Source organism: Bombus terrestris, chromosome 6, assembly GCF_910591885.1.
Source record: "Bombus terrestris chromosome 6, iyBomTerr1.2, whole genome shotgun sequence".
NCBI classification, from domain to species: domain Eukaryota; kingdom Metazoa; phylum Arthropoda; class Insecta; order Hymenoptera; family Apidae; genus Bombus; species Bombus terrestris.
The window spans coordinates 8,653,422-8,678,873 of record NC_063274.1 but is presented as its reverse complement, the minus strand read 5'-3'; the positions used below and the strand labels follow the sequence as shown (position 1 = coordinate 8,678,873).

The 25,452-nt window shown below is 39.3% G+C and overlaps 1 protein-coding gene and 1 long non-coding RNA gene across 2 annotated transcripts in view; both read right to left on the bottom strand.

Annotated features, from left to right (window-relative positions):
- Window positions 1-11: 11 nt before the first annotated feature.
- The window catches only part of LOC100645948 (N-alpha-acetyltransferase 15, NatA auxiliary subunit), a 45,267-nt gene continuing 19,826 nt past the window's right edge, over window positions 12-25,452 (bottom strand). The window contains exons 9-11 of the mRNA XM_003395965.3: window positions 2,132-2,325; window positions 1,947-2,055; window positions 12-1,794 (exon numbers count right to left, since the gene is read on the bottom strand). Coding sequence (XP_003396013.2) covers window positions 1,277-1,794; window positions 1,947-2,055; window positions 2,132-2,325 — 821 coding nt within the window. The 3' untranslated portion in view covers window positions 12-1,276. The remainder of the gene's footprint in view (window positions 1,795-1,946; window positions 2,056-2,131; window positions 2,326-25,452) is intronic.
- On the bottom strand, window positions 24,419-25,451 carry LOC125385228. Its single transcript, XR_007224272.1, has 2 exons — window positions 25,172-25,451; window positions 24,419-25,096 (listed from the first exon to the last, which is right to left on the bottom strand). It is a non-coding gene; the product is annotated as an uncharacterized LOC125385228 (long non-coding RNA).

Below are 25,452 nucleotides of genomic sequence, written 5' to 3'. Positions count from 1 at the left end.
GTATCTTATTGAATTCTTTTATTTTTTTTTTTTTTTTCATTCAAGGAAACTCACGACTTATAAGTATGTACTGGTATTTCAGAAAATAAACGAGGCAATCATAACATCGTTCGATTTGTATCGGTAAATTTGAACATTACCTTTTATTAAAATTTCTGTAATCTGTTAACATACAGATGTATGATATTTTTTTCGTTTGCTTGTTTTGCTATTGACACTTATTGTTTTCGATTTATCATATACTTTGGTAATCTGCGTACACAATATATGCACTTTTATTGTTCTTATAATAACTTTCACAGAGACTTTCGCAAATGGATGCTATTTCCATATTGACTGCTATCTCGATGGAATATCAGGGCTCCAATCCAAACGTAGATTATTACCCTGGCTTTAAACACAGGAATAAAATTGTGTTTCTAGAAGAAAAACATTAGATCGTTCACTTGACAAGTTTGAACGGTTTTTGCGAATGAAGTGAACTGGAGAAGTTAGCATACGACTTGGAATAAAGTCTATTCTCAAAAAGTAGCGACGAACATGCGTGGTACAATTATCGGTGCTCGATGATCGTCTAGTTTCTCAACTCTACACAGTAGAGTATTTACGTAGACATCGCTGAAAATAGTACACCTTAACATCAAGTAGAAATATTCATAGAACGCGCATACGAATGTATACAAGTCTTGTATTTTGTACCAATGTGTTAGTTTACGCACGTCATATATTTTACACACTGTACTTCATCCCATCCCTCCCTGCCCTGCCCCAATCCCATCTATGCACTAAACATTTTCACACTTTGTCAATCCTTCTTTTCAACGTGACCGCTCTGTTGATAGAGTGCTCGTTTAATTCATTCTGTTCCAATTGTTAATTAATATTTAACTAAAGCCATCTTTTTCTTCGTTCACCTAAAATTCGGGACCGTGCCAGAGGCGCTTGTCTCGCGTCCCATCGTGTTATAATTTATTATTAAAGATTATTTATTCAGCACTGTCCCAGCACTGTTCACACTACATGAATCTTCCCAGGAACAGTTCGTGTATAATACATGTTTAATAATTATCAATATTAAATCCGCCAATTTCGCTTCTTCTTTCACTACATATGTTCATTCGTTCGCGTGCCTTTTACATTCAACGTTAGTTTCTTTGCTCTTTTTTTGTTCTTTTTCTTAAACGTAGATTAGAGCGTATCTCAGCACACTCCTCCTCCATTGCCTCGTCGTCTAACTACGCAATGATTCGCTAACGCTGGATAGCGCGTGCCTGGATCAGTTCTTGATGGAATTCTCTTTCTCTTGATGCTTGATCGTCACCGTCAGTTTTGTCTCCGGCGGTCGAAAAGCGGTCGCGTATGGGAAGTATTTGTGACATTTCGCCATGTAGTCGGCGATTGTAGAGTCGCAATGGCCAAAGTCACCATTGCGCAACGATTCCAATACTTTTGTACAATTCTGTAGTGTTACACCTTCGAGATCATCAATGTTTGTGGCGAGGGAGAGAGCTTTTGTTTGAGCGGACGGGTCCAGGACGTACAACATCCTCGCACCCTGAAGCAAATGCGGCAGTGAGTTTCGATTCTTTTTTAAGAATTCCGCGTTCAATTGAGTGGGCGTTGAAGTCGAGTAGATTCCTGCAGTTTGTCGCTTTACTACCTCGCCTACTGGTCCTTCAGACGGCGAGCGGTTAGTATGCAACATGAAACGTACTAGGCACGTGTGGAGGTCCGGATTGTTAGGATCTAGACCATGCGCGCGTTTTATCGACCTTAACATTAACAACGTACGACCTGCAAAATGCGTTTGATTTTTTAAATAAAATCTAATAGTAAAATCCATTGCCTTAAAAATCAATGATTATTTACAACTATTATTATTAATCTTTTTCTTTAACAAGAATGTTACAAATGATTTGTGTCGCTAATGCTGTATTGCTACGTACCTTTACGAATGTATATTTCAAATGCCATAAGGTGGGTCTCTATTCTGTTCGATGCCAAGTCTTGCAGTGGTTGTAAAAATTTGATTGCTTGCTCGAGAGGATCCTCAACCTGAAAATAATAGCTCGAATTAAATTTCATATTATCTCGAGGACATTAAATCATCGGATTTACACGATTTACTGACCCTTTCCAATTTCTCTGGTATAAGTTCATCTAGCGTAGGCTGTTCTAAATCGGGATCGGTCTGTTGCCGCGACTTATTGTGCTGTTCCCTCTTTTCTTGGGCTTGGGCAGCCTGTTGTCGTTCCAGTTCAGCCTTTCTACGTTGTTTCCTTTGCTTGTTCCTCAATTTCTTCAGTTCTGATGGCGCTAGATTTTCTGTAAAATGAAAACGAAAACAAGTTATTAACATGCACGATTACGATGGTAATAATACTATCGATAAATTGAGTTGCTATGATCGAACGAAATATAAATCCAGCGATAAACTTGATAAGTCGCCATTACATGATACATCAACGATGTCGAAGACTATTCTTGTCATTGGAAATTCATTTGCAGAGAATTTCATCAATTCTTAGAAATTACACTCATTAGGAATTCCCTTAATTCAATACTCCTGTCTATAGGCAAAGAATCAGAATGCCAATTCATCGTACCCTAATTGAAAGATCTAAACTCATTCGATTACCCTAAGGCTGAAAACACGCGTTTATTCAACGGTTTATTCAATAACTAGTTTACGAGCCGCCTTGTACCTTTTTTCCAGCGTGCGCACGTAAATTGCGTCTAACAGCAGAAATTCCCCTGTTGTCCTGAATTTTCAAGTACCGTAATATCATCGTAATTGCAGCAATGATAAATACGTGAACGCTGAAACTGTCCCCGACGCGGTTTCGACACGCACACCACTTTTACCGGCGCGAGCTCGCCCGAACTGTGTCGAACCAAGGTCAAGCGGTTCCGTCGCGCGGCAAAAGCGATTCCGGTCGGTTTCGCAAAACGTTTTCTAACTTTTCCTCGCCTCTGGTCGTGGTCAGACCTACTGACAGCCGTTTGTAGGTCTGGCATGCGTGCACGTGTCACGCGTGCACCGCAGTCACGTGCAGTCCCGCCGACACTACCCGTGAGAGATCGTAACTTACCGGAGGGAAAGGTGGAACCTGTCCCTATCGCGATCGTGATCACGATCAACTTCCCGAATAAATTTTATAATTTCAACTTTATAGTATAGGGGTGCTCCATTTATAAAAACGAAATATTAGTTGGCGACCGTGTCTTGTAAAATTTTGTCAGACCGTGCAAGAATTGAGTAAGACGGGTCCCGTGTCAGGAAGCTTCTTTCGAGATCGATTTTTCTATGGAAAGAAAGAAAAGAACCGAAGGTAATAATTACGCAAGCAACGTATAATTTTAATAAAAATATTCAAACAAGGATGCTAGAAGAGATGGTTGCAACATCGTGTTTATCGATAGGATCGGCACTTCGTAACAGCCAGGCTTCTGACGAAAACTTTTCTTTTCTAATTAGATGAAAATTTGCAACGAGTCCCGGCATCGATCACTCTGATTTATAATTAATCGTGGAAAGTACTGTTCGAAGCGGTCGAGGAGGTTCGAGTTTATTGCGCTAATTCCCCTACACTTAACTTGCTCAGTGGGCATTAACGGCTTAATTACCGTCCTATTAATGCAGTTTTATAACACGAAAATCACTTGCGCGCTTTCCAATTATGTAAGGAACAGTCAATGCGTTATTTGGACGCGGTAGAAAGAGAGACTGGCTCTATGCTTCGTAAATTCGCGACTACGTACGTATGATTTTTTGTTCTTTTCCTGTAGCCATCGAACGATCTTCATCTCGAGGTCTGATTGTATTTGCAAACGATATCTAACGAAAGAAATTTTGGAAGCAAGTAGAAACGAAGAATATTTGATAGTTCAATCGCGTGATAAAATAGAAATAATAATATTTACATAATATGTTATGCAGTTGGCCCTAGGACGATTTTTTTTTTTTTTTTTTTTTTTTTTGAGCATGATATCAAGCGATCATTATGAGATAGACGAGGAAAAAATCGATGAATTCGAGTATACGATCGATCTTAATTGTACACAATATATAGATGTTTGATTTATTCACCTTTGCTCGATCTCCACGATTTTGTTCGATTTCACCTTGAAGATGTAATTTGGCTTCCTTCCTTATATTCATTAAGCGTGTAAAAATAAAGATTATCATTGACTGTGTATTTAAAACACACATATTACACCACCGTCAGATTGTACAATCACATACCGTGATAACGTATTCTACGAAAACAATAGTTAAAACAGTGATGATGACGTCCAACGAGAACTCGACGACACGCGAATATTACGAGATAATTGAGAAATGAATCAAAATGAGCTCGAAGATATGATCGGTCATAATCGTGCACAATAGAGGTTTGGTTTGTTCATCTTTGTTCGATCTCTTCGATCTTGTTCCATTCGATCTTGAGTATGTAATTCGGTTCCCTATTTTACATTTATCGAGCGTGCAAAAATAAAGGTTATCATTGACGATGTATCGAATGTATCCGAAACGTATCACGTCCTCAGCCTTAGGTTGCACAACCACGCAAAATGATAACGTAATTTGTGCAAACAGTGTTAAAAACGGAGGCAGAGGATAATTAGAGACTTTGACGTAATCAGTGCTTATCTCTCTCTTTCTTTTTCGTCTTCATAAAATAGTCGACGAATAAATCTTATCGCGTGTCATTCGTAGTGTTTGGACATCATTCGTGGTATTGCTGTCTTACAAAATCTCAATTTAACCCTTTTGTCCAACTATGTTGTACTCGTGTCTCATTTTTTATTCTCTTCCTACGAGTATGTTTGTAACAATATACAACATTTCCATGTGTATATATATACACACATATAGGTTTATATTTTTCATTGGTTTTCAATGACAAGAAGAAAAATTACTTTTGCCTGTATCGATGTCTGTATCTTCGATACATTATCACTTCGAATCAATCACTTCAAAGAATAAAGACTGTAGATAAAAAGACTTCGCGTGTCAAATTTGATTTACGCAATTCCATATATGCGCCGCAAGGGCTATCCCTCGCACTTCTATTCCAATCAATCATATTATACCTACAATAGATCTAACTCGTTTCAAAAGATTAGTATCGAACGGTCAGCGATTTTAATTGGTCTGAGTGGCGCGGGAAAATATCGTCGGCAATTAGGGACCGGTATGCGGCTGACAGGCGAAGAATTTTTCATCCTTGACAAAGGGGGACCTTGCCAGCGTGCATTACGACCGCGTTGCGGAATGTGGAGCAACAGGCGGTACCAGCACGCAACGACGTTTATGCAAATCTCATCCCCCATCGATTACTACAGTGTGATCATTAGATCGTGGATTTTTATGCAAATTCCTATTTTTGCAAACGCAACTAAAGAAACGCTACCCTAAATCATTTTCTCGCAACTCCAAAATAATCGCGAGTAGATCGCGGATTTTTATGCGTTTATACAAATTTGAAGGTAATTGAAAATTGAAAAATATATAAAATGCACATTTAACACTCGAAACTATAAAGAAGGATATTCGTTAAAATATTTGGTAGACGAAATAGATCTCTGCTTAGGTTCTGCCATTTTTTAAATTACATTGCTAAAGATATTTGAATTTGCATAGATATCTGCGATTAAATTAGAACCAATACCTTGGACATTTCATACGTTTCTGCGTACGAATGCTTTGCACTTTTTAATCTTCCAACAGGCTCATAAATATACGCGTTGACACGGCGTTGTTAATCGAAGAAGTCGATCTGAATCGCGATTTCCTGCTATGGGCAACGCCTCGAAAATTCGATTTTATCGACGAGGCCCTCTTCCATTACGAAAGCGATGACGTTGCAGAGGAGTACCGTAATTGCGCGTCGAATTCCGACGCAAATGGCGCATGTTGGCCCTCGCGGTTCGACGATCGATGATTTCTATTTGGATCGCGTCTGACGAATTTCACACGATTCTGGTAACGGTAGAAAGTAAGCGCGAGTAAACTCGTGTTCGGCAATTTCGTTCGTGTTTGCTTGCGTAGGAGCGTCACACCCTTTGTTTCCTACGTGATCGTATTTTTGTATTTTTAGCGCTATGCCGAGTATTTTTATCGTAGCCTTTAACATTACTTTTCATCTTTTTCGTTTCGCAACCTTCTTTAAAAAATTTTCTATATCTACAGTAAGTGTAGAAATGACAGTCAATTTCGGTAGAAACTTCGTCGAACATTGTTTATCTAAAACATTTTATCAAATAAAAAATATTTACATATTTTTCAGAACTTTCAGACTGAGTTTCATAAAGAAATATTTATTTATACCTTTCGCGAAGATATTGAGAAATACTCAAGAACAAGCGAGAAATATAGGCAATAAGTATTCGTACAGAGCCTCTACGTGAACCTGAAATTATATATAGTACAATTACCCAACGTAAGTTCAAAATGAAAATAATCTCTATTTTTCGCCGTAAATTAAAATCTCAACGCTTCTTTCCTTCTTGTTTTACAAGTTCCGTTTTCAAGTATCTGGCTTATTCTTAAATCAGGTCACTTCGATAAAGCGATAAACCTCAATCCCATCTTAGAAATAGGTCACCGATCAACCAAAACGGCACGCGCTGTCCAAAACTTAACGTCCTCCATTTGTCGTCCGTACGAAACGTCCTCGTCAGCGTTTTAAAAATACGTGCACCGACGTCGGGGTTTCGTTTTGCATAAAACGCATCCGACGCGTGCAACGGATCCAGATTTCCTAGGTGAAATAATTACGGTTAGGTAAGACGCTGCAAGCAAGTGGTGCAAATGACGGGGGCGGCAAGGTTGGTGGATACAAAAAGGCAGTGCGTCTCGCTTAAATCGCCGTCATTAAAACGTTGGGAGAGAAACAACGAGAGAACGGCGAATAAAAATGTTCAAATGACGCTTTTATCTTCGTAATCGAGTACGCAGAAGTGCAGCTGTCATTTCGATTTAACTAGCCACACGCTGTCGCAAACATGCGCCCACGAGCGTCCTCAACGAGCCATTTTTGTTTCTTCCTCCGGTTTCCTAGCGAATCGTGCGATCGACTTTTGTTAATCGACGTCGCAGGGGACCGCGATAATAAAGCTCGATAAGTTCAACTATATCCGGAATAAAGGTAAAAGTCGAATGATTTCGAAATGTCCATATTTGCAGTAGCTTGTTATTTTTTAATGCAACGATGCACTCTATAATGCAACAGTTGCAGTTCTTTTTCAATGAAATTATACACGTTTTCCTTTTAGGCGCGTTATTCTTTTCGTACATTCTATCCGAATACTCTTAATGAACGTATTAGACTAGAGTGCTCGAAATTTAACAGTTACAAAAGTTCTTAATTAGAATATGACTCGATTTTTAACACTTTCGTATTAAACTGTTCGATACCGATATACCAATGGATCAATAGCATATTAAATAACGATAGAATATATCGACATATATCAACATGTCAAACGGAGGAATAAATTTAATAGCGATTGAAATCGATCGTTACGCTTCCAAGAAATCCACGCAAACGGCGATGTATTGGCAATTGAATATTAATTCGCACGTTGTCTAGTATGCGGTACCGCTAGCCTCGATGTATTCAGTCAATCTAACGGACAACGAAGGTAATAAATAGTTAGATTTTTGCCGCGGGAAGACGCGCTGCTGCCTTCCTTCGTTTCCTCGCGCCCTTTGTACGCGTGTAATCGCATCATGTCGCAATGAAGTTTTCCTTCGTTCGGTGAAAGTCGAACGCGGAAACGGATAAACGATATTGGTAATCTATTGCTCAATACTCGGTAAAGGAATAACGTTGATGAAGTTACAACGAGTGAGCGAAGAATAAAGCTTTAATTGATGTCATAGATTAAAGGCAATTAACAGTATCCTGAAGTATCGTTTCCAGACACTGTGTATATTAGAGAGAGAGTAAAAATGGCCTTGAAAATTGATTAAGCACTTAAGAGAAATAATTAATATTAGTCTGAATTTATTTCTTTTTTAATTGCATTCTACCTTGAAATTTTGAATCAATATTAAAGAAAGCTTATCTGAAACGAATATCTTTTATAAAGAGAAGAAGAGGCTAAATCTAAGGGAGGCCAGTGAAAATCTTTGTTCTCATCCGCGCTTAATTAGTTCTATGCTTAACGCCATACAAACTACACATTTCATCCACTTGTCCAATAACGTTAAATTTATCGCGGTAATGCGTTACGTAAGAAGTACTTCGCTTTGCCGTTCAATGGTTAATGGCCGTGTAGTTTTTCTTTCAGCTATTCATAACTCTGTCTTGGTAGGAACGCGAGATATTTCTATCGAGTATTGAAAAACATAAAAGAAGATTATTAATTTGAAGTTATGCAGGGTTTCGAGTTGCGTAATTTCTACTGCAGCACAAAGTAGAGTCGAGCGGATACTTTCGTAGTGAATACGGGTACAAGCGGAAGTTCAAGAACGCACATACGGTCAACAATCGGAATGCACGCAACGATGCGGCAGGCTTGTCAGTGTCGAGGGGAATCGGTTGACAGAAATCCAGGTGAATTCAAAATGAAAACATTTCGTAACTGTACGTAGCGACTTTTACCACTTTGCATCGAAACAATCGAGCTTTGTTCCGGGTTGACGTTTATTTCGAACGAACTTGGTTTCTTCGAATTTTCCAGAGGACAAGCGTATCTCCCCGCTTGAAACTTACTTTAAAATAGAAAATATGGCCTCTAGATAAAACGAAAAATCTATTATACGAGCAGATAAAATTACATTGGAGTTCTTTGACTCAAGAACAAACTGACCATCGCGATTTCCTGTGTTTCGAACGTTATCAACGCCTCGAAATCTAATGGAATCGATTATTTATTACTGCGCGTTACGAGACAATACCGGGATTATCGGTTATATGAAATTGAAAGCGGAGAAAGGTGTAAAACAAAACTTAACAACGAAATTTATTGGAACTACGTAATCGTGGTACGCAACAATGTGTGTCTGTAAAAATCGTAAACAATATCGATCACACAAGAATACAGATTCAGGAAAAAACTAACAACAATGTAACTTTGAGCTCCATTATGTTGCACAATGCTGATTGTATCTTAGACATAAATTGGACAATTGTTGTCGTACAATATTTAACAATAAATACAGCTGCAATACTTGGAAGGCGTTACGTACGAGCAGAACCATCGCTTACCTAATGTTGAGCTCAAAAGAGAATGTTATTTAAATTTAAAAGTAGTATCTAGATTTTAACGATTTTTTAAATAAATATCGCTCATGTGTGGTCATCACGTGTACGTTCGACTAAAATTCAAGGAGAAAGCAAAAATGGTCGAAGATTAGACATAATAATAGTTCCCCGAACTGCACAATGCCATGCCAGATACAATAGCCGCAGATATTTCCATACGATTTCAATGACACGTGCTACTAGGAAATGTAGTGACAACAGTACGTGACGTTACGTTGATTGTCATTAATTGACGATACATATCGACTATGGATAGTGGAAGGTACGAAAGGGGATGGAAATTGAAAATTAAAGTAACGACTTTGTAATAAAAAATTTATCTATGTAGAAGTTCAGATTATAACTTGGCGGAAGATCGCTTAAATGAGAAAAAAGACAACCACGCGACTAAATTCTCCAGCTTACGCAATGTTATTTTAGAAGCAACGCCCTCAACGTCATCACATTCCTTCTATGATACACGATATCCAGAAACTTAACAATCACGATACTCTATATATAATCGTAGAATATACGAGCGATTGATTAGCCTCAACTAAATAATAAAACGGTTAACAAAAAACTCTAATCGCAATACGATAATTCTTCAGTCTCGAATCATCATGAATCTCTGTCAATAACGTTATACTAAACTGAAATAAAAATTACTCGACGGTTAGAGACTACAAAAGAATCCAGATCATACGACGTCGTCCTAGAAACAACTCTCATCGATGTCTCTTCTCTACCAAGTACTTGAACAATACTAAGAAACGACGATAGCAAGTAGTACACCATTAACAGACGATGCAGAAACTGTCGATTATACGAGCGTGTTTCACGATTATAAGGAACGCAACGAGGAACGATAATGCTCCTTCATCAAAATGACGGTAATCGCTAAGAAAAAGTCGCGTCTCCTATGATCGTCGTTGCGACGCGTGCCGCCTCATGTTTTTTTCCATTTCGTAATCCATTACCATGGATATAGACTATTCATTTTTTTTTTTGTAGTAGAGCGTGGTTGCAAGGTCTGACAAATTATGATGAAATTACCAGCGCCGTTCGTCTTTAATAGCACGAGCCTCTCCTAGTTCCATAGTTCATTCATTCGTGCAAAATCTTTCTATTCCTTTGTTTTCGAATTGCATAAATATTCACAGTCTAACATTAATATTTACAGGCGCGACGTCCATAAGAACATTTTCTCAACGAATCTGAATAAATAATCATTGAAACACGATTATCCGTATTCGTCCGAAAAACTAAAAATATCGATGTCAAAGGATCACGGAGGGGTTACGTTGGACAAATTATCATCCAGAAATATTCGTGTAAATTAGCGAGGATTCGTTAACACGTGTTCACAGAGCTAATCAAACTCGAAGGAAAAACCGTGTATTCGATGACGTTGTTTCTTTTTCGCCGTGCGAAGTTGCTAGAACGTAAATGGATCGCTTGTAATTTCAATTAACGTTATCCAATGTCGCGACTTTATTGAGTTATTAGAGGAATAGAGATGCGTTTTCAATCAAATGCTCGACCGTGAGTAATCGCGGGATTTGTTGTTTATGCGCATGTCCATTATGTAAGCGGCAACAGTACATTTCTGGTATTCCTGTACTATCTCATCCGTGTTGGCAGATATTTACGAGTTACGAGACTGTCTGATCCTGCCTGACGGAATTATTCGAAGAACGTGAAATGTAAAGTGTTTAGGAGAGGCGGTTCTCTGGCTGGGATAAGCGATTCTAATCTCCTGATCCTGGGTTAACTCAATTCTCGAGTCGATACGTTCGCGCAAGTGGTCGATTCATTGTGGTTTCTGCTTACCGTATTTACAAATGTTGCTTGTCATCAGTAAATCTTTTTATCGTGCAAATAAATTAATTGGTGCTCAGCTTGGTTAAAGAATAGGTAAATTTTATGCTCCACCGATTTGTATGGTCGTAGAAAGTTAATGAATTTTGTATATCTAGAAAAATTCATTGGCTCGTAGGATTTTTAAGAGAAAATTTTTTCGTACTTGAAAGCGAATATTTTACGCAGTGAGTCATTTTATGTTATTTCTTAACGTTTCTTACTATATTAGTTTGCAATTTGAGGATTGTTCGAGTTGCGAGTATATCAATGTTCTTTCTCGATTGCTGCAACGTTTAAGCAATCGTTTAAATAAAAATATAGAAAAGGTAGAAAATATTCCCAAGTGTAAATATCGAATGTTTTCACTCATCCCGATTCGACAATTTTTACGTAGATTTTTTTCAAAAATTACTCAAACATGTTACTTTTATTGATACGAGTAGCAAACGATTTTTAGCGAAAAGAATGTTCGTAACGATATAAACGAATTCGAAAAGAGCGACGGCAGTGCATACAAAAAGGACATAAGCCATGGGAAGCACAAAGGAACAATGAGCGCCGAAACAGGTAACTGAGCAGTCTAACCCTTGAAAGTCTGATGATAATCGTGATGACGTTCAAAGATTTATATTCGATCTACCGCGTTGACGTAACTTCAAAAGGGTATCTGACGCTTTTGCCAATACCAGCAAAGGTATCGCCATTTTGCCGTGCTTTTACAGATATTATCCACAATATCGTAACAGCAATAAATAGCGCGATATGAAAAAGTAAACTCGTTCGATTTTAAAATTCGTGGTGTCGATTCTCTTCTCTACTAAATCACGATTCTCGTTCATCGCCGTAATACGTTACCAATGCCCCGTTTTTACGACCGTTCGTGAGAAGAATGGAAGAAAGGTTAAATTCCTCCTAGAACCACGGGCGTGTGTAGCCAACGCACGTATATAAAAAGTAGAAGAAAAAAAGAAGAAAGAGACCGACTAGATATGAAATATTTAAAAATCAAAACCGATGCACGCGTTCTGATAATAATTGCGACAATGTTCTTCGTATCTCGTCGGGTCATTGTATGCAGATCGAAGAACACGACTGGTATTCAGTGGGTTCAGTGGTATATTACGTATTCGAAGAGTATCGTGACCGTAATGGCGTGTATGAGGCGGTGAATAATTCGAACGCACCACTGACGAATGCATTGTCAACCGAAGCAACGACCGATCAAAGCGTATCGAGCACTCGAACGCCCAAACGATCGTAGCTTCGTTCGCTTCCATGAGAAAGCTGCGATCGATTATTCACATTCGCGGGTCGGTCAAGAACCGTGATTCATCATCGATCCGGACAGTTCCCGATGTTTTTGCGTACACGCGCCTTCTCGCCGACTTTGCTCGATCGTTCGACGCGCTTCGATACGATATATCATGGTGCAATGATGTTAAATGATTTATAATTGATGTAGAAGCCACTGTGAGTTCGATAACTGCCGATCGATCTTTAACTATAATCACCGAGTGGAACAGACAGCGATACTATTGTCCTTAATTGAAATTTGAGGGGAGACGTCGTTGCTCCGTTTATATAACGATTCGAAACATGATTTTTCTAATAGCAGGGAATAGTTTATAAATATACAGGAAATCCTTATAAGAAACATTGTTCGAAATAAGAAGGAAGTACACGTTCGGAACGTAAGATGAATGGAACGTATGTAAGAAACGCTAGGCAAATTTCAACAATGGCTCGGTGCTATTGTGATTTTCATTCTGGCCAATTGTTCGCTTGTCCTCGAATAAATGGCCATAAGCGATTCCGTCGACTTGGAACAGTTAGAACACGAATATACGTAGCCAGCGATCCTACAATTTGAAAGTTCCCGGTTTCCATCCAAATTTATAAAAACGTAATAAAGAGCACGCTAAATTGAGAAATTTATCGAAACTTTTATTCCAGACATTCTATTTGATTGTACATGGAGGATCTATTCTCAGAAGGTACAGAAACTATTCACCCCATTCTCAGCTGTGCCATTTATTACTATACGTCCTATCCATTAAGTATGAGAAACATTTAAGAATAGAACCTTTCGGGCTGATCTATTTTCTGGCATGAAATTTTTAATGGAGACGGTCCATATTTAGAAGCGAAAAGTGGAACCTTTCCACGATGATCAATTGGATTGTCTTCGTACCGTCCTCCACGAAGCGATCAAAGTGTATCAATCCGCTTGTAGACTATCCCCTTTCGGTCTGTGACGCAAATCGGAACTGGATTCGTTCGCCTTTTTCTTCATCGATTCTCACTGATTCACTTCGACCTGCCACTCTTGTTTCATAACGAGCGCGAAACCGGTGAAAAATAGATTTCACGCGAAACGTGATTTCAGTGCCTCGGTCTCGTCTGCGCGTTGCATCAAATTTTGCAAATAGCAGCAAGTAATAAGTCCAGATATGGTGAGTAGAACAAGGTCCATAGAGGAAATGCCTGTTTCGTGGATCGATCGGTCTTCGTCTCTTCGAGTTGTTTGAGACTGTTTGAAATTGTTTTACTCTATTCCTGGCCGTTATGACGTAAGATGAAAATACATATAAGGATCGTTGTCGAATGAACGCAAACACTGAGCTAGCCTTGTCATCAAACCGCAATATCCTCGGCAAATAACTGGTAGCACGTTACTTCTTATTATCTTCACAATTCTACATTCAAGTTAACGATGTATTATAATAATTTACGCGATTGAGTATTGTCTTAAACCCACACGCGCGTTAGTAAGTAAAATACCTATTAATTAAAACGTGCAATCAGTGAAATTTGCCTATCTTTTACGTCAGAATAGCCCATCCGCTTTTAAATTAAACGCAACCGTATCACATTCTTATCTGCAATTGCAATACGCTGACGCTCGGATCCCGTTTTGCCTGAAGCATCAATTGCTAAAACGTGCTACGATTTAACAATCGATCGAATTTATGATCCGTATCAAGCTCACCTTCCATCTCTACCATAGCCAGTACGTAAATCCCACCGCACCGTGACCTTTCCTCCCCTGACCATAGCGCAACTACAACTTCGATTGAAACCTCGGCGAACGATCCCACCAGCGTTCCATCGGAAATTTTTCTTCGGAGCTTTCCTCTCGTTTCGGGATCGGCGGATTTTGCCCGATAACCTGCCAGCGATATCATCGGTCGAGATATATCGTGGCCGATGACTCGCCCACGTTTCCCACTCGTGTTCTATATGTAGTGAAGGGTATGTGCAAATGGTTACACGGAGCAAGTGCTAGGCGTGGCTCATAGAGCAGAAATAAGAAAGGGATCCGTGGTCTCTCTCTGTCTCTTTCTCTCTCGTGCCAATATCGACTGGAAAGGCCTTAACGTTGCCGCTGGAGCGACGCCACCGGAATGTTAACTTCCCATGGCGGGTTTCGTGATCGACGCACGAAAAGAAAAGGCCAGTTTCGACCGGGTCTCTCGCGGCAAGGCGAGCGTGATCGAATCCCGGATTCGCCGTAGCAAGGTCGTGATCCCCGACCATGTTGAGAGAGTGCATCGACAAGCCTTTTTTCAAATTCTATCAGCAGGATGCTCTTCGACGATCCTCCCTGCGCTTTGTCCTGCCTCCTTGCTTTCTTTTCTTTCCGTCCGTTTGAATATCATGCGTCAGACTTGGCCATCATTTCCATTGTATCCAACTTTTTCGGTTGAGAATAGCGTAGAAGCAGATACGAATCGCTCAGAAACTAAATTGATCGACTACGTGAATCAGGGAATGAAGAAGAACGTGTTAAATACTGTAATGGGAAAATTTACGATTGTTTATGTTATTCCCTTGCAATAAGTGAAGTTATAGAAGTAAATCCTTAGTTTTTTGAGATGTTACTATATTAATCTAAGTATACTGTATGCGCTCGAAAAAAAGGGAAACTTGTAATTGAATTGGATAAAGTAACCGTTTAGAGAACGATCGCATTGGTTACGCGTGTTTAGCGAATCGACAGTGTTTCAGTAGAGAAATGAGTTAATCACCGCAATCCGGTGATTGTGCAACAAGCAATTGACAAGTAGTCATTAATTTAACTCTATCCTTTAAGTCTACTTAAAAATAAGTGGAAACTATTTCTACCTGTGCAGCTATAAAATATGCATACTCTTAGTTTTACACTTTCTTTCCTACAATTTTCACCTCGTATGTCTGAATGCCGCTGTATTCTTAATAAAACTGTTCTAGACCGTATAATGTACTGGAAGAGTGTTATGACCACAACATAAGTGACTATGATTTCCATTATTACCAAGATCTTCGAATATCGTGTCATTACTCCTTTAATACTGGAGCAATGCAATTGAATTTCGGAGTAAGTAGCCTGGAAGGTCTTGTCAAAAGTCTCAACGAAAATGTTTCATGAAACGGACGAGTCGTTCCGAGCGATATAATCGCGATATTCATGGCTCGCGCCATGAATTACCGCCACGTAACAGTTCCTTAGGCATTTTCGCTACAAAGGAACGCGAATACGAGAAATTGAATGACGAAACAGCGCCTGAATATTAATGTTCATTGCCCGTGGCTCAACATGCATTATAACCCAGACGAGAATGCAAAACACATTTCGTCCGAACTATTTCCAGCGTTTCACGAACGAAAAGTCCCGTCGCGATAAAATTCCTTACGAAACGATACGAACGAATACCGCTAATTCATAATCTCCTCCTCTTGACGAGAAGTAAGAACTGGGTTCGATCTGTCGATGCTATTCTTAGGATACGGTGAATTTCAGAGAAACAGCGACGTAATGTTTCCTCTATTCTTCACTCGTCAAACATTGGTCGAGGATCTCGCGTATGTTACGAGAACATAATGAAATAAACTTATTCGCGTTACAATTCGCGAAAGAGCCGCTAATAGGGAAAGAAAATGGCCTTAAATCTTCTCCAGTAGGTCTTTGCTTTCTTGTAAACATTCACTGTAACGATAATTCTTCGTGTTATATTTCCGTGAAATTCAATAGCATTTTTTTAAAAAATTGCCACATTTTGCATCCCTTTAAATATCCTGTTTTTTATCGACTCGTATAGACTCTGTTTTAGGTCTTGATATTTTTCCCTCTTTACAGCATCGATGGCGTTGCGTGCTATTCGAACGAACTGCAAAGACGCGATTTCTTTCGATTGACTAATATGGAAAACGTATAGATACCTAGACGTGAATAGGCAAATTCTACGAATGAGAACGCACGAATACGGAGATTTTACGCATAAAACGCACGAACAATTAAGGTTACGTTCACCGATAATCGCCGCCGTTGTACATTTTTCTCTTCCTTCATTCTACATTTACTTCGAATGCTGTTATGACGTGCATCCGATATCTCGCGTTTCTCATAAAGAAATGCATTCGTATAAATTCAAGTTTTTACCGTGGAAAGCACAACGATTTACCTTTATAGGATACGAACGATTTCGATATCCGATGACTGGTAATTGGCTCGAGGTATTGGAAATTATTTTAGATATTGCAGCGTCGTGAATTCGAAGTGAAAGAGGCCTTTGTGGAGATATTATAGAGATATGAAATAATATTCTCAGAAGCTATACTTATCAACTTCATAAATTTAAATGCAGAGAAGAGTGAGAATTATATATATTATTTTCATAAATTTATTTTCGCTGTAAAATATTTCCTCTCACAATTATCCACATTCTATTTTTAATTATTAGTCACGGGAAATGTTCCTCAATGATGTCGTCCGTTTCTCAACTATGAGATAAAAGATATTCCTATGTATATAGTATGAAATATTTGATGCTATTGCATTCTTTCTCTGACAAATTTCAGGTAATTTCAGATATTTTCCTGCATTTTGAAGAATTTCCTACTATATCCAATTTCCCCGTGTCTTCAAATTTTCCAAGAACCTCCAACCGAATGACGACGGTTTCACAATGATTACACGTATAACAAGATACGCGTTAATAATGTAGGTAGCCCTTTCTCCGATTCTTTTCCAGGCGACAAGACCTGAAAGCTTGTCAACTCTCGCAGGAAGACAATAGGTTCGAGTGTAAAGATCGAGCGCGAACAAGCGCGGAAAACACCGAAAAGGAAAGGACGCGCGTCGAATCTCAACGAAATCGCGGCGAAAGCGACGGATGTTAGCGATATTATGCAGCGGCGAGCAATGACACTTTCGCTAGTCGCTCTTCTTCTTCTATAGAAGGTCATTGTACGTGTAAAAATACAGACAACACGCTGACGGAATTCGTAATGAGCGATGGAACAAGAGCGGCCGCGTTTAAGTAGAATTTCTAATTCCGCGAGCGAAAGGGAAAATCGGTCGGAGGAAAGTTCCGCCGTCAATGCCGATGAATCGCAAAGCAGACACGCGTCGCATCGTCCTTTTTCACGCAAATTCAGATCAGAGCAGATCAGATTTGTTCTCAAGTTATCGAGAATATTGCCTTGACTGAATGATTCGCATAGTTCCTTGTGATCTTTAATTAAATCGCGACCTAGTTACAAGAAAATCAGATGATAATTCTTATTGACTGCTTGTATATGGAGCATCGCGTATTGTATCGAAATATCGATTACCTGTACAGTGAATAATTTTAAGACCAGTTACATTTCCTAATTTCCCTTTTGCTTTAAATTAAATTCAATCAAACTCGTGTAATAAAATATATATCAATTTTGATCCAAGACGTATGCGACGGACACATATATCAAATGTTTCAATATGATTTTTGCATTTGATCTGAACGTTCTGTTGTAACTTTTCTTTCTTATACCGTACATGACGCACGTTAATAAATATCTGTACTTATTCAATGATGGAACAATTTTGTAAGCTTTGTATACACGGCAAGTACAATTTGTATCCTTCATTAGTGCACGGCTCGCGAACACTAATTCATTAAGTAAATGTCCTTGCTTCGTTAACTTGAGGCAAAGAGAAGTCAGCAAGGCGTATGTAATGCCGTTTGATTTTTTAAAAGCTTACGAGTATCCAAGTTACCTTTCTTTATTCACATTCTACGTCACGTTCCACTAAACGTATGAGACGTATCGATGTATCTCGTTATAATTTATTTTACGCAAGAATTTCCAAATTTGCATTAACACGACTGGACAAACACTATAAAACTGTTTTCGTAGATTCTTATTTGCTCTGAGATCCGTTTGCTTTAATCATTCTGTTATCGACCTCGCGTGTTTGTAAGCCTAGTTTTTATAGCAGCCGTATTTTATCACATTGTTCTTCGAAGATTTATTTGCCACAAGTGAATGAAGCTCTTCGTTCTTGGCATAACAATTTTATACGGCTTATTTATAATGTTTGAGAAAAGAACTGCTAGATATTATTAAAGGAAACAGTGTATTCAACTGCACGCAATCAGAAAATTACGCTCGCATCGAGATCTTCCATGCCGTCCCATTGTCGTTGACTCAATTACGGCCACGTTAAATGATTAGTTCTAATCGCAAACTAACGAACCACGAGTTTCATAGTTATTATTCAACTACTAACAATCATCGTCTCGACGAACCTACGCCCTAACGATTACTGTGCGAGAGATTTTTTCGTTCTAACCATTCACACACGTTAGATTACATTGTTCAATTTCACCGATCAATTTGCATCTATAGCTTTCCCACTTATCCAAACCGAATAAGTATATCAAAAATAGAAAAAATCAATTCTGAAATTGTTCTTATTCCCACTACCAAGATGGACTTTAATGGAAGTTTATATGTTATTGTATACGATTCTACGCAACACAATCGCTGCTGTCGCGAGAAACAGCACGAGAACCTCGGAATCTCTTCTGTCCCATCGTTCAAATCACCGGAACGAACGAGCAGAATTCCAAGAAAAAGAATGCAACTGCTCATCCCTATTTCGGTCACGTTCGTGTTGAATGATTGTACAAGCACCGGTACACTGTTCCAGAAAGCGAAAAAAGAAAAAAGGAAAAACGAAGCGACAGGGTATCTCCCCAAATTTCTACGTCCCAGATTGACAGAGAAAAGCAAAAACGGGGATAACGCAGTTAACTTGGTGACTTTATGGCGAGAAAAAGAAAGCTGAGACTTATGCAGTGAATTGTTACATCTCGCGAGCAATTTTTTCAGAAATTATATTACTATAGATCCAAGGAGATATTATATCGTATTGTTACTCATACTTATTTACGAAACAAATTTTACCCGAGCTGGAATTAAACACAAATTCCTCTCATAATCTCAGCTGCGCGATAAAAGCGTTTGCTTTAAAACATGAAGCGTACAATAGGAAGATACTGAAGAGTAACCGTTTAATATGTCTAATAACAAAGTAACATTATTTTCAAAAGCGTCGGCGTATATTGTAGCTGAGCGTACCGCTATAGGATTAAAGGCCGTGACATCAAGCCACGCACCGGGGAACAACCTTTTCGCCGTGATCTTGAAATTAACCAACCCGTCCCGGTTCTCAAGATACGCCACGATAAGTCACCTGTGAGAAACAGCATTCTCGGCTTTTGTGCGAAATTGCGGGAAAATACGCTGGTGCGTAGACGCCTCGTGAGTTGGACGACAATGGGCGCGTGTCATGGGGAAAGGAAAGAACTATCGAAACGACGGGAATACTGGACAGGTTTAATTAAGAGCTCGCGAACGTCGACATTTATCGCGTTCCATTGTTAGGACCGCTCGTCTGGAAATCATCGCGGCAACCGTTTGTCAGAAACTGGTAAATCAAGCGCCACGCGAGATCGTGTTAATGAGAGATTCGATTCCGAGGTGCACGGTCGTTTCTCATGAAATTACAACGAAGAAAATTTCTCGAGTTTCCCTGGGCATTATTCAGACGAGAGAAGAAAATCAGGAAGTGTCGTATTATTCATGCAGAAAATTGGTCTCTCTCGGTTCGTGCGCGCTGACTGCGTTTCTGAGACGCACAGTGACTAATTAAACATAATTAGAGAGGCTGATATGAATCTTAATAACGTCGAGACGTTGGTCGTGTTGTTGATTCGTAGACGTAGAGCTTTTCGCGGATCGATCGCGACAAATAAATGTAGTAAATTGATAAAGTACACGACGCTTCCTGCTTCCGTATTGGATATATCTGGATCGTTTAAGCGACGTTTAATTATTGTATAATAGTTCGGTCGTATCCTGAATGAAGCAATGAAACTCCGTTTAACCCATTAAAGACTAAGGATATCGTAACGTTACAAATACTTCGGTTTCTTTAAATTTCATAAAATCGTAGGATATAGATAGACAAAATAGTGACGAAGAAGGAAATATCAAGGGAATTTTTGAAATTCCTTTTCGTAGCCAGAACATTGAAAAACAGAATTCGATAATGATAAAAAGAATGAAAAATGAAAGGTCCTGTTAACGCAATAGCTATCCTTAATGCAGGCTGTATTAATGGCGTCCCGAATAAACGTTATCAAAAATCTGACAACCGAATAAACGTATCGTCTGTTCTCTCTCGATCATCGCAAAAATTCCAAACCACAACCTTCCCAACCACTATGTTCATTTTTGATACTATCTCTACCACGAAAAAAATTTTGGGAAATATTTCGGGTGGCACAGCATGGCGCCAGAATATCGGTAACGGCGGCGTGGCCGAGGAAGGTCACGACCATCGGCGACCTTGATACCAAGAATCTCTTCCGATGACTCACGCACGCTAGACACACCGCTTCGAAATAAACACGCATCCTCATGCGGCCGGCGATCTTCTCGCGGGGATCGAACTGACTTCGGAACGTCCTTAGTTTCGTGTGTGCTGACTCAAGAGGTTCCTGGGAAAAACGTGAATGAACGATTAAGTCTTAAAAATAACCTCCTGACCGTTGCAGTCTGGCTAGCTACTGTTTCAGGATGTGCGTCACTCGATCGTTCGTCATAATCCGTGGCTCGACGATGCCGTCAGAGACCGAGAATACTATGTCATCGACGTCGGCATAGAAGATTGCATACAGGACGTGACGACACGAGAGGAATTGATGGATCATCGAGTGAAGCTGCGTGCGTTCCACCAAATATGGTCAGCGAGATCGGATCCTAAGATCGATAATGATGCAGCGGTTTTGACAAGCGGAGCTTGGGGTTTTGGATGGATCGATTGCTGCAGAAATTCGACTGGTTCGATCTTATTTGGGGACGATGCACGAGGATATACCAAATAAGGCATTGGGGAATGCGAATCCTCGTGTTACTGAATTATCCGAGGCGAGTAGAAATGCAAATGTACGAGCGTAGGATCGAAAGTCTGTTCTGTTTGGTTGGGATGCAGTTTTTGGTTGTTGCATGAGGAATGAGTTTTTTCTCCTTGGTTTTGCTCGCGAAGTGTCAAAACAGTATAAAAAAAGCATGCCTTACTTTGTTATGATCGTAAATTTCATGATCTTCGTCGTGAGCAAGAGATTGTTGGAACTGTGTCGAAAACATGCCGAAAATTGTGCTTGAAAAATGTGCTTCATTGTCTATGGGAATATTAAACCGCTGGTAAATTATCTTAGATATCCGAATATCGATAGTAAAAATTGTTTAGTGAAGATTTTTACATAATAGTTTCAGAAAAACTTCTTTAATATTAAAACTCGGTAGATTTCAAAGAAAGGCTTCTATCAATACCAAAAGCATTCATTTTACGTAAATAAATAAAAACGTCGAATATTTATCAAAAGAATTATCTCTCAGAGTTAATTTTGCGATAAAAACATTCTAAACTTGAATCGCCGAGGTTTATATCAAATTTACGACAAAGTACGAATAAAACAGAGAGATGTTTACTGATTTAAATACTCTCGAAAATTTTCCTCCTGCAGATATTTAAAATATAAATCACAAACGGACGGAGAATGTTAGATCGAAAAGTATTAATAAATTTAAGAGATCCAAAGCAAACATATATGAAGAAACTCAAATTGTTCTTGGGTCTAAAACGCGTTTCACACAAGTGAAGATAAGAAGGAAAAAAACAATTCCATGTCGTTAATGATAATTCCTAGTCCTTACACAATGTGACGAACGGAAGTGGATAAATCACTTGTAACATCATCAGAGATCGCATTTTGCGTGATACGTTTGGTCTTCAAGTTCACGTTTGCGACGCGCTTCTTCTCACATTTACTTTTTATTTAAACGAATGTGATAAAAACAGATTCAACTTTCTCCTCCTCTTCTTCCTACTCGTATCATTTATTTCTAGGGGAAAGGGTCCTAAGAGAACACAAACGTGCCGTACAATGTAAAAACAATAAATTTAAGAAACTCGAAATTCGAGCGAACGAAAAAGGAACCGACCTTGTGGAATAATATATATAGATCGATCGTGATCGTGATTCGGCATGGTCGATGCTTATCAAAGCTGGCGATGAAATTTCGTGGACGCATATTGGACAAGTGGGCCAAACTTCCGCGCACATTCGTGTTTATTGCACGTGACCGGCATCACGGAACATTTTTGCGCGCTCTTTCGCGCGCCGATATAGGCTTACGCGCGTGCCATAAAAAAGAAAAATTTGCACTGTCACGCGAACTGCAAGCACGTCGCTCCTAATTACCAATTATAAAACAATTTATCTGAAGTTGCAGAAGTTATATGTAAACGGAAATTATTACACACTTGGTGTTGATAGTGCAGAAAAAAAGTTGGCGTGTTTTCGTTGGAATGTAAATTAACCTTTCGATCGATCTAAATAAAGATTCATTTTGTCAATCCCTTCTCGACATTTTTATGAGTTTTACAGTTTACAATCCTGAGAATCTTTAACATAATGACTGCCACGTCAGACATATGTGGTTGATGCTCTGGCAAGGACCCATTACTCATTGTCGATTTACTCGGTTATCATGTATAGGAATGATCACTACATACGGTAGAGTATTATTTCGTTTCGTACGTCTACTTTGTACAAACATCTTTCAAAAGTCTCGTCTGTCATACACACCGCGATAGAAGTTTCCTGATAATCCTTATGCCAAAAAAGTATACGCTGACTTGAAAACCTCGAGCATTATCAAAAGCAACGATTGCAGGGTACGAGATGTATCAACAAACTTTGCTGTGTCTCGTTACCGTGCTTTCACGTTCGCACTATAAAAAGGCCTGGCAATAAAGCGCGGAAGAAAAAGAAAAAGCGAAAGAAAGGGGAATAAACCCACGACAGTTATTAGCCGAGATCAGTGGCCACGTCAATTAACATGCAACCGACGCGCGACTTACAATTCACGCGAGGTGATTCCTGAGTGGCACGATCGTCGATAGACCCGAAGTGTCTGTTTCCGTACTCGTTACCGCGGTGACACGATCGGTCGCCTAATAAGCGTACACCGTGGAATGTTGGGCGATTTTATGGATCCCGACGTGGTCCTTTGGCAGATCGTGGCTGCACGATTGAGACATTAACCCGCCACGGGCGAAGGAACGCGAGAGCCTAACGAGACACACGTAAGGATTTACGTAAAGGAGTACAGTACGCGTCTCGCGACGTAACAGAGTTATTTCCGAACTCGCGAATCACGAGCAAAAATCTCGCGCGCCGTCTCGACGGCCACGCGAACGAGGAGACCTGTTGCGAATACTTATTTCATAGAGTCACCGCGGAATCGATCAGTAAAAAGCAGGTTTTCCCAAGCTCGTTTCCGTTTACGACTGCGAACAAACGATCGTATCGCGTTGCATCAGTATTACGAAAAAATTATTTAATTGGAGAACTTGATGGAAATATTGGTCGACGACGCGAGAATTCTTGCCTCAAATGGATTAGAATCCTGTTCCAAGTAACTTCTGTCGTATTGTTACTAATGATTCACCTCTACGATCTAACATCGCTATTGTGAATAGATCTATAGAGAGAATGCCGTAAGCATTTATTATATCAAGACACGACAAATATCAAATATTGGATGGATACGATGTATGACAATATTACTCGATCATAGAGTATCAAGGGATTGTGAAAGAGTTAATTTGAGAACGTGATTTCCTGGGTGAATAACATGAAAAGTGTTTGGCAACACTGATAATCGAGGATTAAGAATCATATCGTTAATGTGCCGATTCTTCAAAGGTAGATTGCTTACTCATCTTCGTCGATCAAGGAATCTCTTCTATAATCAATTAGTACCTTTTGTCAGTAGTTCGTACGACACGGAACATTAACAAAGCCTTCCATTCTGGTGACCGTATGAAATCATTGGATTAAATTCGAGATCTTCGATGACGAACTTAAATATTTGTAAAACTGGTCTTTACACTTTTCGCAATGATAAGTCAAAGCTTGTGGATGGCTTAGATAATTTATAAAAAAAAAAAAATTAGAACAAATGTTAAATTCTAATATTTGACGATACTGAAATTGGCAAATGTGTCCTGGTTTCTTTACGAAAGCAGTTTTTAACATTTCATTAACACGAATTAGCTTCGTTAGCGATCAGAATAACTACAATTGTAAATAGAAGATCTAGTTTGGTAACGGCGCGTTCACATGCTTGGAGGAAATCTAATCACAATGTTGACGAAACATGGTGAAAAAGAACACAGTTTACACTCGAGAACCTCGAATATTATTAACACATATCGTGGCTGTCACGTAAAAATACGAATTCCGTAGACTACCTGCCAAGTGTCAGCGAAGTAGAAACAAAACGATACGTCATTCTAATTCTTAAACTTTTCTTCAAAACTTATGTCCTTCCAAAAATAAAACGCACCAGCTGAATCCTCTAGACGTAATACAATATCCTACGACTTTTCTTCGAGGAAACTTCGATATTACTTTATTCCTGCAAGTTATTTTCTTGTTTATATCATACCTCTTCCCTGACTCAAATAATCCTAATATAGAATTACGCGAATCATTTCCGCGTTTCTTATATCTTCTGTTGTCGGATCTAAGCTACGCGATATTTTCTGCTTCCTTCGTTACAACATTCCAAACTAATGATCTCTCCTAATATATCTGCAACAAATTGAATTATTCCGTAGAAAATTCAAAATCGAAGCTGCTTTAAATAACCTTACGTTACTATATTACCACTCGCAACAACATAGAAGGTTCCACTTCCAAATCATCGGGAACACTGAAACCAGAAAATCCGCCTCGGTGTAGGAGTATTTTCCTAATCACTTATCAACAATGAGGAGGTGGAAAGCGCGGCGATTTTCCTATGATCGCGGTTTATTCCCGCCGCGTGGACCAATTCCAGCGTGGTGAACGTGGGGAGAGGCGCGTATCGGGCGCAAAAAGGAAGGGTGGAAGAGGCGTGCAAGCGGAACAACGTGATCGCGTCTGGCGCGGCAGTCGTAGGAGAGCCT